Genomic DNA, 15,025 nt, shown 5'->3' on the forward strand with positions numbered 1-15,025 from the left:
TAAAAGATTAGGAATATTATAAATTGTCAGACTATAAGTAATCTCTGCCATAATTAATAATAAAAAATATTACCCAGGAAGTTGAAGTATTTCTTAATTTTATTATAATATTGAATAAAGAGTAGCCAAATTCTATGAGAATATTGAGCCCATCTGGAAGGTTAATCTTGAGGAAGGGAAAATTCTACCCTTTTGAACAACTTGGCCTCAAAACGAGTATTACATGAGGAGAACTTCTTGAATTAATCAACTGTCAAAAAATGTCCTGTCCTAAAGTAGAAATGTTACTCTTCAGTTTCTCATGCTGAGACTTACTGATTTTTATTTAATGCAGAATTGTTAATGACCTTCATTATCTTGTTCAATCACACAAAGGTTAAAAATAACTACCTAAACAGGATTGTGTGAGATCTCTGAAGCAGATGCAATAGGGGAGATGGAAGCTGATACAGGGACAAAGCAGGAGCAGTCGGAAAGCTCAGAGTCAGGAAACTACCATCTACTCCAAAAAATACAACATGACGTGCTCACAAGTACCACCATTTTATGGGAAAAGTTAAATATTTTATTATGAGGATAAAAAGAAAGAAAAACAAGATTGGGAACTTTAAGGTAACAACTCTCAGTTATAAGAAGATTTCACTATATAAAATATCTCATTCTCCATCAAGATTGAATAAATAAAACTTTAATTTCTATCTTACCAAACCCAGGACTCCATTTTCACTTTGCAGATGGACAGTCATACTGGGGCTGATAAAGTTGCTGGCCAGAAGCGGTATTCCTATGCCCAAATTAGCTGGAAAAAAAGATGTTAAGGTCCAGCATATAAAAGATAGAGAGATTATGTCATAAATCTTCTACATGAATAAGTCTGAACATAGGCCTTCTTTAAAGGCACTTACTCTGAATGTAATCACTGAATAGATTCTCCCACCACCCTCTAGGTATTATTTTGTAATTTTTTCAAAAAGAAAATCTCTTAATCACAGCTTTCCCCATAAAGATATCAAAGTAGTGGCTTCAGAAAACTAGCCAAGAGGTCATTTTTATTGTAAGACATAGTTAGCAAATTTGGACTGTATTATGATTTATTATGACTGATGACTGATATAACATGGCCTGACCTTTGTTTAAAAGCATTTTTCACTATTCAAAACTGCAACTGAAAATAAAGATGATTAAAATATTCTAAAAAGGGCTACCATTTTTGAATTTTAAAAGAAGTTTTATGACAACACCAAAATGTCTGCCTAAATTGTATAGATTCCTTTGGATCACTGTGATAACATCCATTGGTAACTGAACCTTCCTTAAGACATAAATAGGATGGTAGGGATGCTTAAGCTTCAGTGAACACATTTGAGACCATATAAAAAAAAAAGCTGTTGTACAGCATCAAAGAGCTAACTGGTTGGGATTAGCAGATGCAAACTATTATATATAGAATGGATAAACAACAAGGTCCTACCATATAGCACAGGGAACTATATTCAATATCCTGTGATAAACAATAATGAAAAAGAATCTATGTATGCATAACTGAGTCACTGTGCTGTACAGCAGAAGTTAAACACAACATTGTAAATCAACTACACTTCAATAAAATTTTTTCTAAAAGAAGAGCTAACTGAGGGTATTAAATCTTCTTCCTTAGGTGATCAAAGTTCTGACTTGTATGCAGTGGTGTGGATTCGACCTTGCATCTCAACACGAGCAGGCTGACCAGATCAGAAATACTAACACTGCCTGTGGGAATTCCCTGGTGGTCCAGTGGTTAGGACTTGGCACTTTCACTGCTGTGGGCCTGGGTTTGATCCCTGGTTGGAGAACTAAGATCCTGTAAGCTGTGCACTGTGGCCAAGAAAACAAACAAACAAAAACTGACGCTGTCTGGAACTGCTGTCCACTACCACTGCAAACCACAGACTTTGACAGAATTAGTGCAAAGAATGATGGCACTCTGATGAGATTCTAATAACAGTGAGTGCTTTGTGAATGAAGTCCAGAAAAGATAAAGTTTGTATATGCTGCCATATTATAGACTACAAAGGCCAGCAGGACAACTCAATGTGCCAGGTCACCTCTTGTGAATACAGTAAGTCTATGAAGCTATGATGATAGCTTCTTGGTTCACCTCTTAACAAATCACAATCTAGTGTAGACTTATTTGTACTTCATTTCTCACAGTGATGCATGGAACACACTGAGGTATTAATTCCATTATAAGCAGACATTTTCAGGTAAGGGCAAACCAAATTACAAGTTTTATACCCCCCCTCTTTCATCATATGCTATAATTTTCTCAGTTCTTTAATATCTTTTAGTGAGTCAAATACCAGGGAGAAAAAAAGCCTATGTAATTTGGGTTGAAAAGAGTAGGTGCTATGGAAAGACCATTTATATGAACTGACTTGCAAATATTTTTCATAGGCACTACAATGACAGTGAATAAAGGATACCTAGAAGCCATTATATCTAAAAATCAGCGTTATCATAGTCAGTGTTAAAATATCAATGGTAAACCAATTGACTGGAGGTAAGAAGAAAACCCAGAGACTAGCTTTCACCTGTTCAGCCTACTTGGTTGACTCTATATCTGCTGATACTGGAGGTGGAAGAGGAAGCACTATTATACTCTCTTCCCCTATGTGAATTCCCACCATAACTCAATGTATAAACTGAAAGATAAAGAAAAATGAAGTGGTGGAGGTAAAAAGAAAGTAAAAAAAAAGAGTTCTCCTGTCAATCAGTCTGAAAGAAGATTTTTATGGACGAGGGGAAGCTCAGAGAATGGAGACACATGTCATGTTTCTACTACCTCCTGCCCCAGGCCTTTAAGTATGGCTTTACTGGATTCACCATTCAACAAATATTTATCTTATCATACACTACTTGAATTTATACATATTATTTGTATTATATAGTTCAACAGTTGATGTCTTGAAAATCAGCAAAATGGCGAATAGACTCACTGTTATTAAAACACATTCAAAATCCAAACACTAATTGCCCTAAATCATCTTCACCTACCTCTTTTTTGACAAAGTATTCAATATCTACAGCAGAATTTGAATCATTCATTGAATACCCTTACAAAACATCGGACATAAAAGGGTACATTCACAGAATCTTTGTCAGGGGAAACAAGAGGTTGTTAAGAAGTTGGATCTTACGTTTCAATGAGTATGTAAATGTCAGAACACAGAGAAAGTAAATAGCACTGGTTATAAGTAGTATTTCTGAGATTTGAAACCCTCATCTTGGGTAATCTCTTCTCCCAATTACCCTTAGCCAAATGCCAAATTATACTGAAATTCCTTATATATTAGAGAACAGCTAAGGAAATTTTCGGTCACCATTTTGTTTCAAGAAGGCAAAAGGATTATAATTCTAATTTCATTTATCTTGATATCTTTAGGTTATATGCCACACTTGTAAAAATTGATCAATTGCTTTAGAAGTTACAATGGACTAGAAAGGAATCACTATGCAGGAGGCCTAGTAACCTGATGAATATGTAAAAAGTGAGGGCTACGTCTTTGCCCAGCCCATGGGGCAAGGAATAAAGGATACCATACATGCCATCCTCAAATTCAAGAGCTGCCCGCTTGATGATACGTTCCCTTACATTATCTCCAGGTTTACCAGATGTGGTTTTTACATCTTCCTCTTTCCGGATTGATAAACGCTTTAAAATAAACAGAAATAAATTATTCAGGGTTGAGGTATACTTTGTATTTTAACACTACTGAAATACAAAACTCTCTCCCATTACTACTATAAGGCACATCTGCAATATAATGTAGAGAATTTTTAAATTTAAAAAAAGAATACTATGGATAAAATTTGATGACAGAAATAATTCTTTAAAATGTAAGTGAAAGGACTTCCCTGGTGGTCCAGTGGCTAAGACTCTGCGCTCCCAATGCTGGGGGCCCGGGTTCAATCCCTGGTCAGGGAACTAGATCCCACATGCTGCAACTAAGACCCAGTGCAGCCAAATAAGTAAATTTAAAAAATAAATAAAACAAACAAATAAATTAATTAATTAAATAAAAAGTAAGTGAAAGAGGTCAGATGTTTGAAGAGGAAGATGTAATTGTTCTGTCTCTTTGAAGCAAATAATTCTTTTGTTACTGTCACACTGAGTGCCACTACTGTTACTCTAAGACTCCTGCAACTGAACTCTCCTCAGGTGCTCTGGGATGGAGCCAGAATAAAGAAAAGGGAATAGACCTTGGGACTCTACTTTTGCAGGGCTGTGAGAATGTGTTTACCAGGTACTGCTGCTGCCAATTGCCTATTTCCACATGCAGAGTCTAGACCGGTTTTGCTAAAACTGAATCACAGGAATCACAGAAATATCCAGAAACCAGCCAGAAAACTATTTCCGTTACTAAATCTCCTTGATACAGACTCTGGTTCCTGTTTGCAAATGTCCCGTTTTTGATCCCTGGCCCCTGATGTTAGTTTTAGATTGCAGAATGTCTTTCTGTTTGATGTCCGCGGGTAGAGGGTATCTCTGAATCCACGGTATCTCTTACTGCATTTCTATTCTGTTGCTGATCCCTAGACACTTCTGAATCTTGATATCAATTCTGGTCCAGCTGGTCTTCATGCTCTCAGTAGCCTTAGAGTACCTCCAATGCTCCCGGTACCACTCCTTGCCACGATCTCATACCCACCAGCTGCCCAGAGCCCAACACTCATGGGAAATGATGTTCTGTCTGGACTCTATAATATGCAAAGACTTCAAGATAGATAGACAGTTCTGAACACTCAAACACTAAGAGTCCAGCAGGGGTAAAGCCACCAAAGACCTGATTATCCTCCTCTACCCTGTAGGACAGCCAGCCAAAACTATACATCATAAATTAGGACAGTTACAAAAGCCTAGAAAAGCACGTAATTTGGTGATATACATGCTGCAAACACAAGGAACTGTTGAACTGGACAATTACATAGACAGTCATATCCCCTCAAGATAAGACACATGAGAAGCTCCTATTAAGATTCAGAGCAAGACTTCCTGTTCAGCTCTAATTCCTCATCATCTAGAATAGCCGCAGGGACACATCTCTGACAGTCAAATCCATAAATACTGACAGACAAGCTAAGTCAATTACCTCAATTCTTTTCTCATATTTTTCTCCCTTTATAAGGCGATGTACATAAATCTTAGGAATATGAATGTCTTCTGGGGCAAATGTTCCAATATCCACAATTTCTTCAACCTAGGCAAAAAGAAAAAAATTTTTAATTACATAGTGAGAGCTTAAATTGAATATTTTTTATTAAAAAAAGATGAAGTATATGCATCTTTACCTCCAACTTAGGCTGGATATACAATGTAAGTATACATATACACATACACACACACATGCACACACAAATATACATATAAATCAGAAACAGAGAAAGAATAAATACACACACACATGCAAACATACAAACTTCTAGATCCACAAAAATAGAAGAAATTCAAATACATGTGTCTGAACATAAAGCTCCAAAACTTTGCTTAAAACAGCCTCAGTTACAAATTTGTCAAATGGTTTGTCAGTACAGCTGCTTGAACTTTCACAAATTGCAACTCAACTATGCAAAATTTGAAAGCACATCCCTTAAACCCAGATTTTCAAAATTAATGGGAAGTTTATCATATCAAAGACAAAAATCTGTAACAACATCTGCTTGGTCAATTGCTTTTTAAATATAGATACAAATGCTATTTGTAACCATTTTTAATTATTCCTGTTATTAGCTTCCTAGGATCATGATAGAACTGCAATTGCTGAAATAATTTTACTTTAAGATTGATCATTAATTTCAATATGGAAATTTGAAAAAGGAAATATTAACTAATGACTGGAAATTCTAAAAATCAGAACTAAAGTTATTCACAGAGCAAAGGGGAATTTTATAGCAATACTGAATGCCCCAAGTTAGTCTGCTATTTTAGAATTCATTTTTAAAGAAGAGAAAAGAAATCAGTTTTTTACAGCAACATAAAAAAAAAAAAAACCTCAGAATAACAAGGATCAAGAAAAACTACAGTCAACATTGTTGAGATCAAAAAATTATATTTCTGGGGGCTTCCCTGGTGGTCCAGTGGTTAAGAATCTGCCTTCCAATGCAGGGGATGCAGGTTCAATCTCTGGTCGGGGAACTAAGATCCCAACATGCCATGGGGCAAGTAAGCCCGCGTGCCGCAACTACTGAGCCCACGCTCTCTGGAACCCGAACGCCACAACTAGAGAGAAGCCCATGTGTTGCAACTAAGACCCAATGCAGCCAAATAAATTAATTAATTAATTTAAAAAACTTTTTTTTAATTAAAAACAAAATTATCTTTCTGGTGCCAAGAAAAATATCGTCTTGAAGACTGAGAGTGCTCAGCTTAATAGACGTCATACCCAAAGCAAAGAACTATCTGCAAATGAACTGACTTGCACAAGGAGAGTTGTATTATACTGTCTCCTTAAACTAGTAACTGAACTCTCCAGAAGTTTTTGAGGTTAAGCACCCCCCTTCCTTTCTGCTCTTCTACCATGTATGCCCACACCACACTCCCTCCACAACGAAAGAATAACAGGGATTAACAAGAGTCATTTTCATTATTGTGCACTACTTCTAAATAGCTGAAGAAGAATAGGACGCAATGGATAAAACCTATCTTCTCTGATAAACAGAAGGATCTTAACAAAAATAAAACAGAAACTCCAAGGAAGAGTCAATAAACACGTGGGCATCCAAGTTGAAATAGTGGGTAGAAATGTCCATCTATACTCATATGAGAATAGGTCAGAAGGCAAGGGGACTCCCCATCACTGTACTCCATATCTTCTCCTCCAAACTTCTCTATGCTCTGATATACCAAGAGCATAGCCTTCACTTTTTTACATATTCATCAGGTTAGTAGGCCTCCTGCATATTGATTCTTTTCTAGCCCAATGCAACGAAGGTGGTGACCAGGTAAACAGGAGGTGGACACAGGAAATGCAGAGCAGCTAAGCACTACTTCTACCTCTTCAACTAGTTGGAAATTTCAGCCATTAGGGTTCATTCACATCTTTACACTTATTCGATTCAAGCCTTCAAAGAAGTTCTTGACTTTAAAAATTTATCCTGAGGATATATGTGAAGAATTACTATTCATGAAAATATTGGCCACGGCATTTGTTAAAATAACAACGAGTTGGAAACAACCTAAAGGATCAACAGTAGAATAAGGGTAAAATATATATGGTGCATCCACATGATAAATCAGTATTATGGCTCTCATAATATTTAATGACATCTCATAATATAATGCTTCATAAAAATGCAAGATTCTATATAAATATTTACAGATATGCTCTTTGGCTCAATTATTTCTATATCTACCAAAAACAGAGGAAAAACACATAGGAAATTAACACTGAAATGTTAATCATTTTTATCCCTGGGTGACAGTACCAAGTTATTTTTGTTTAATTTTACTTTTATAATCAAGAGGTGAAAAACCTACAATTTTTTTTTTAAAAGCTGCAATAGACATTAAGTAGATAGTTTCCAAAACTAAGAAATACAAAAGTGGAGGATGTGATAAATTGCTTAGTTAGCCATGTACCAAAAGGACATGTTAAAAAGAAAATAGAGACTTAAGAAAAACTGTGATTTCTAAACTCTAAAAGCACTTACAACATTATGAAATAAGTTATGGAAACACTTTTTGTTTACATTTTTGAAGATAATATAAATTATTCTCCATACCTAATGCTATTTCAAAAGTTCAGGCCCTCCTGTCTCTTGCTTGAATTATTGCATCAGCTTCCTAATAGGTATCCCTGCATCTACCCTTCAGCAGGAGCGAGAAACATATCGGAGAAGAAAAGAAAGTAACCCTTTTCACTTAAACCAAAACTGTTGATGGTAACCAATCGCGATTTTCTTCTGGTTCCACCAAAGAAATAAGACCAAGTTTCTTTACCAAGGGCAATTACATCATGACTTTCACAACAAATGGAGTGGAAGAATGTGTCCTGCTAAAACAACTCTGATGAAAAGCAAGAATCTGGTTAAACATAATCAGTTCCAGGCTTTGTCATCCTAATATGAATGATTTTCATATTGTCAAAATGCATGGGCAGCATTTGTCAACACAACATCAACACTCAACAGTATTGAAAATTTCTATACAAAACTCAAAGCTTTCTCAGAGCTGGTTAGCAGAGTTAAATGCAGAGGAAGAAAATATTTGAAGTACAAACCAAAAGAAGAAAACATATGTTTTCAGACAATCTGTGAAAAGATTTTACAAAAAAAAAAAAAAAAAAAAACTGAAGAGGCAGAACTATCTTAATGCTAGCCACTGAAGGAATTGAAGGCTTCTGTGCTGGTTTTGTGTGATCTTGAGAAAGAACAGTGAGAAAGAACCAATGTGTGGGGGGAGAGGGGGGATCTGGTGAGATCAGGCAGTAACATGAGAGTCAAAGGAAATCTGAAAAGAAAAAGATGAATAGAACAAGTTCGTTAAGGAAGAAGTAAAAATAAAAGCTCACAAGAGCACTCACTAAGCATGGCAGAAACGTACCTCCTGAAATCAGAAGTGGGTAAGATAGAGAGTAAAGAACAAAGAAAAAGCCTCAGTGCAGAGCATTGGGCATGTTTAAGTGTCCTCGGACAAGGTCAAGATGGAGGAGAGGTGGTAGCTAAGAGCAACCCAGGCTTCTCCCTGGCACGATGCATAGTCCTTATGCAGCACCATCTGGTACATCCAGAAATGCAGGCACTTGAGGCTTCTCTAATTAGTACTTGTCTTTGGTTATTAGCAGGAAAATAGAGGCTAGGAAATGTTAATTATTATTGATTTGAACTTTGTTTTAAAAGGTTGCTTTCTCTACCCTGCACCCTTCCTACTTTATAATTCTGAAAAGCTGTATTTTAAAGTTCGGAGAAGGATAAGAATTCATCCTCAGGTGACAAGTGTTTTTGTTTTTACTTGGCGAACATTATATCTCAGGTAAGGTAACAGAGGAGCAGCAAGGCAATAACCTTCTTATTTTTTATTTTATTTTACTGACAACCTCAGTCGGGTATAGCCACAAAAGTGGGCCCAGCCCTGAAGGTTGTTAGTGGAAAAAGCTGCACACCTGCAAACCTCGCTGTGTAATACAAAGTGAGGCCTGTGGTGCGAGGAAGGGGAGGAATCACACTGCAGATTTTTTTCCTGAGTCATTTTAATCTTCGAAAAGCCTTAGGATGAATATTCTTCTTTTGTCCAGAAATTTTAAAAGCAGACAACAACAGCAATAATGGCTAGAATCTTATAACACTAGGTAATCCCAAACTAACAACAACAAAAAAAGCCTTGGAAGACTAGAAAAATGGAAGAGGGAAGCAATGAGCAATAACCGAAAAAGTTACAAGCTAGATGCAGACGTGCTCTGGATACTAATTTAACCCAGAAACATGGGGAAGAGAAAGAAGAAATGTGGAGCAAAAGGGGGGGGGGGTCAGCGTGCAGGGCATCCCTCCCCAAAAATCCAAAGGAGCAAGAAGGTGCACGTCTTCTTAAGCTTCATGCTAAGGGGTAATTTGACTAGTACAAAAATATAGGAGAAAATGGCATGAAAGCTAAAAAGGCCTGGGTCAAATACATAGGGTCTTAGATGTCTCTATAGAAAAGCACAAAGACTGAAAAGATTAGTGGCTATTAATGAATTTGCAACCTTATAAACAATTGTAAATACAATTGCATAGTCCTTGAAACCTTGTAGATTGGATCTCATGCTAATGGACATTCTCCAATGTCCGGTGACAAAAGAACAAGCTATGTCAAGAAAATATGCACATGCCTGGGAAGCCACTGACCTATGATGAGATGTGGTAAAATATATTTAAAGTGACTTCAAAAGGAGAAAGAATATCACACTAATGGCCATATAATCAGAGTGCTCACCAAACTAAAGATGTAGATGGCTTATTTTTAACAGAAATGACAAAACTAACTCAGAAACAAGATAGTGATGTAAGATGGTGATATCATGGGAGATGCCAATTATTTGAACATCTTCTGTTCATCATATTCTGCTGATAAATTCTATATTGCCTTCTGACAAGTTCTAGTTTTCAGAATGAAACAGTGAGAGAAATCATGATTCAGGACTTCTAACCAATAAGGATAAACTGCTTGGTGAAGTAGAAATGATGGAAACCCTGAGGGAAAGTGACAACGTAAAACTGGAATTTGTAATAGACCAGGAACTGAATCCTGGGCATACACAGAAATGTATCCTGTTCTTTGAAGGAAAGCAGATTTCGAAAAGTTGAGAGAAAAAAATAAGGATCAGGATCAAGTGGTCAGAAACGCTAAATGATAGATGGGTTTACGAGGGATGTGAGGCTCTCAAAACCCCCATTCTCCGCAATGAAGAGTGGCCCCCGCTCGCCGCAACTAGAGAAAGCCCTCGCACAGAAACGAAGATGCAACACAGCTAAAAATAATTAATAAATAAATTTTTTAAAAAAACCCATTCTGACAGTATGAAAATGGATCATCTTGACGACGAGAGAATGGTACATAAAGAAAGAATATAATAACATGGATAGCCATGTGTTTCCTCATATTTTAAAAGGGCTATCTACAAAACGGAAACAGACTCACAGACATAGAGAACAGACTTCTGGTTGCCAAGGGAGGGGGAGAGGGAGAGGGATGGACTGGGAGTTTGGGGTTAGTACAGTAGATGCGAACTATTACGTTTGGATGCAAACTATTACAACAAGGTCCTACTGTAAAGCACACGGAACTATATCCAATCCCCTGGGATAAACCATAATGGAAAAGAATATAAAAAAAGAATGTATAAATGTGTATAACTGAGTCACTTTGCTGTACAGCAGAAATTAGCACAACATTGTAAATCAACTATACTTCAATTTTAAAAAAAAGAGCTCATACAAAAGAGAGACACACATGACCTAGGACAAATGGACGTCATGTGAAACTTTAACAGGTAGGTCAAAGGGTACAAAATTGTAATGAAATCAGTCCTGTCCAAATACTAAAGGTGATGAAAGAGTGGTTTCTGGGGTGATTTTGTTGTTGTTGCTGATGGGGAGTTCAGACATGGTCATCATGACTGCTAGAGAGAGAGGACAGAATAAAGCACAGCAGTTCAATTCCCTTTTACTCCTGACTTCACCATCAGGGAGAAGAAAAGGGCAAAAATAATATGGCTAAGGAAGAACTGAATTCCAAGAAGAGAAACCTAGATTCTCCAAATTAATTCTAGGCTGTACCCACAAAAATTATATCCCAGGATTCTTAAAGAGCCTGAAAATATGGCCACAGAATTACAGTCAAGTAAAAAATGGTACAGATGTCAGTAGATGGAGAGAGGCAAATACACAAATATACTCCTTTTCAAACTGGGGCTTGATTCACAACAGTGTCTTAAAATGGATTATTGGGACTTCCCTGGCGGTCCAGTGGTTAAGACTCTGCGCTTCCACTGCAGGGGGCACGGGTTTGATCCCTGGTTGGGGAACTAAGGTCCCACATGCCACATGCTGCAGCCAACCCCCCTCCCCCCCCAAAAAAGGATTACTGAACAAATGGTCTATAAGGTCATAAGCAGAGAAAAGAATACTGCTAGACACCAATACAAGTCTTTCCCCACACCAAACCCTGCCAAATGAACTTCATTAACTTGCAGATCTAGCTAGCTCATTGGTGGGCCAAGAGAAAAGCACAGGGTAAGATTTCACAAAGCACCTGACCAACTCCCTCAAGTTAGAGTTTTATAGACATACTGGGAAAATGTGACTTGGTTTCATTCACTTTAAATCAACAAATATTAATTAAGCACCTACTAGATACAACAGTGAAGAAAACAGGAAGCCCATTCTGATGTACACATAGGTAGATAACAGAAGAACCACAGAAGTACCTGATGGCTTGACAAAGTCTTGGAGGTCTCTGATGCTGTGGTTTTTAACTTTGGGGGAACCATGTACTTCTTTAAGAATCTGATGAAAGTTACAATATCTGCTCACACAAAAATATTTCCTGACCTATAAAGTCCCTCTTAAGATTACAGGGGATTTGCCCATTTCTACCCTCCGGCCTCAGGGAGACCCCAGATTAGAAAAGAACCCCTGTTCTAGTGCTTTGATGTCTTTGGTCCTATCCTGTTCAATGTCTTTATCAAGGCCTTAAATGAAGACAGGGAACACATCCTGAGTTCATTATGGTTAAGGGGCAAGGGTCTGGGTGCAACAGGCAATTCTGAACAGATATATTCCCATCTGTGTCAGAGAAGACAATCTCAGGCTCATGACCTCCAAGTATTTAGCAAAAGTTTGGGTAAAAAAACAATGATTTAGGAGTCCAACCACTCTTTTAATGCTCCAAGAAGAGTATACTCTTAGAGAAAACCTGCATCTTTATACCACAGTTATAAAGAGTTCTTTCTTGCAATTAAAACAGTGCCTAAGATAAAATTCTGTCTAGTTTTAATAGCAAGAATAGTTGTACTTCACTTAATCATTAGTTTCCTTTAAATTATATGTACTATGGTGGGAGGGAGGAGTAAATTAGGAGTTTGGGATTAACATATACACACTACTATATATAAAATAGATAACCAACAAGAACCTACTGTATAGCACAGGGAACTCTACTCAGTATTCTGTAGTTACCTACACGGGAAAAGAATCTGAAAAAGAATGGATATATGTATACGTACAACTGAATCACTTTGCTATACATCTGAAACTAACACAACATTGTAAATCAACTATACTCCAATATAAAATAAAAATTAAATTAAAAAATTATATGTACTATAAACTATATAAATGAGTAAATTTTTTAAAATGTATTTATTTTATTTATTTCTTTTTGGCTGTGTTGGGTCTTTGTTGCTGCGCGTGGGCTTTCTCTAGTTGTGGAGAGTGGGGGCTGCTCTTCATTGCGGTGTGTGGGCTTCTCTCACTGCGGTGGCCTCTCTTGTTGCGGAGCACAGGCTCTAGGTGCACAGGCTTCAGTAGTTGTGGCGCATGGGCTTAGCTGCTCCATGGCATGTGGGATCTTCCCGGACCAGGGCTCGAACCCATGTCCCCTGCATTGGCAGGCGGATTCTTAACCACTGTGCCACCAGGGAAGACCCTAAAGAGTAATTTTTATTTGACATCTTGTGTTTGCCATTACAGTATAATTTTTCATCCAGTCCTAGCTCCATTTTAAAGCCCCACCATTGCTTTTCTTTCTTCGTATAGCCCTACTTTTAATTGATGTTATCTTGTATATTTTCTGTGTCTTATAAGCTACTTTACATGGTCTCTGGAACAAAATGTATAAAAATTAAACAGTACATTTATCAAATTGGAGAATGACACAAGGCCAGAAAGAATAGTTGATAACAATGAAGATAGAAAGTGGCCTCTACTGGTTAGGAAAATAAAATGAGCCAATTAAGTGAATGAAATTAAGCACGGATCAAAGTTAATATTGTAAAATAATACCTGGCCTAGTAATTTTTTCTAGGAAATAAAAGGGTTTAGTTAACCACCAGCAATAACACTATAATGTGACAGAGATACCCAGAGAACAACAAAAGACTCTTCCTTTCTCCACTTGTCCAACCTCGTTGATGATAATCACCTTAGACCTCATGTTCCTCATTACAAAACAAAAGCAGTTCTTCCTCCCTACAATGTCTCATTTAAAAACATGGGATGAGAAGGAAAATGGATGAAGCAGTTTGAACTCATTAGAAGAAAAGCTTTACCTAAAATAACCTAATTTACTAAAACTGTGACTAGCAGAAAAATAGGACATATGGATTTAAAAAAAGTAAGTATTACTCACTTCATGGACTATCCCAATAGTTTATGTAGAATGGAAGAAGTGTTTTTAAACAAATTCAAAAGCAGTTAATGGTATTACTTTCATCTCCACTGACACTAATACGACATCCAGTCTAGTCCATGATGGCATTCTGCCTTCACACTTTTTACTTAACCAAAAAATGCCAACCTTCACTAAGTATGTGATTTAATAACATGCAGGCAGTATTATAAATATCCAATTTTATTTGTCCTATCTTTTTCTAAAAGAAAATCTTATTAAGGCTGTAGCAAATCCAAAGAAGTAATTAAAATGAGTACATCTACCCAAAGGAATTAAAATACTTCTAACGCATTCATTCAAAGCACCAGCCTTATCTATAATAGTAAGAAAAAAATTACACCATTAACACATACTCCAAGAAAAACAGCAAGACATGATATAATTAATAGAATTAACTAGGAACATTTTTCAATGAAGAGAGTTATGGAGAAAAAAGGAGAGAAAAAAAGTTTGTGTTGGGTTTTACAGCCACAGAAAAACTGCCTATTAGAGATGTCAACTAAAACTTTAAAAGGTTACTTTTTAAGACTGTTTCCTTCACTTGGGGGCTGTTAATCATCCTTGGAGCTTTTTATAATTCAAGAACACAGTACTTAACACAGAAACTGCAAAGAAGAATTGGGTTAAACTCTAACATTTCAAGAACACAGATAATCGCTGCTTAACCCAACAGGGGCTGTGACTGAATTCAGTTTGTGAATGGCTCAATTCCTAAACTTAAAATCGTTTAGCTTGTGCCACTTGGAATAAGAGCTTTGTCATTTAATCTTCTAAATGTTCTCAGTATGTTTTCATTTCTAGGAAGCAGTAAGCAAAGTTGAATCCTATTTATTTCATTAAGAAAATTAAAATGCCATGTTTGTTTTCCCTGATTTAGTGTAATAAAGTAGTCATAAGATGCAAAAATAAATAAACTTCAAAACAAAATACTTTCTTTCCTCTCTCTGTAGCTCAATTTCTAAAACTAGACCTTTAAGTCAGTCCTAAAGACATTCAAGCATATTCATCACATTCTCAACTGTGATTTTAGCATTAAGATCAAATGACTCTTCCCTTAGGACAACTGACAGAGACACACAATCAGTTTTACGGCTGGCATCACTTGTTTTGATACCGAGCAGG

The 15,025-nt window shown here is 36.7% G+C and overlaps 1 protein-coding gene across 5 annotated transcripts in view; it reads right to left on the reverse strand.

Moving 5' to 3' along the window:
* OXCT1 (3-oxoacid CoA-transferase 1) overlaps positions 1-15,025 on the reverse strand; it is a 157,674-nt gene that overhangs the window by 90,463 nt on the left and 52,186 nt on the right. For all 5 annotated transcript variants that reach the window (XM_059916307.1, XM_059916306.1, XM_059916308.1 and 2 more), the window contains exons 8-10: positions 5,130-5,237; positions 3,577-3,691; positions 705-799 (exon numbers count right to left, since the gene is read on the reverse strand). In XM_059916307.1, coding sequence (XP_059772290.1) covers positions 705-799; positions 3,577-3,691; positions 5,130-5,237 — 318 coding nt within the window. The remainder of the gene's footprint in view (positions 1-704; positions 800-3,576; positions 3,692-5,129; positions 5,238-15,025) is intronic.

This window comes from Balaenoptera ricei, chromosome 3 (genome assembly GCF_028023285.1).
Source record: "Balaenoptera ricei isolate mBalRic1 chromosome 3, mBalRic1.hap2, whole genome shotgun sequence".
Lineage (NCBI taxonomy): Eukaryota > Metazoa > Chordata > Mammalia > Artiodactyla > Balaenopteridae > Balaenoptera > Balaenoptera ricei.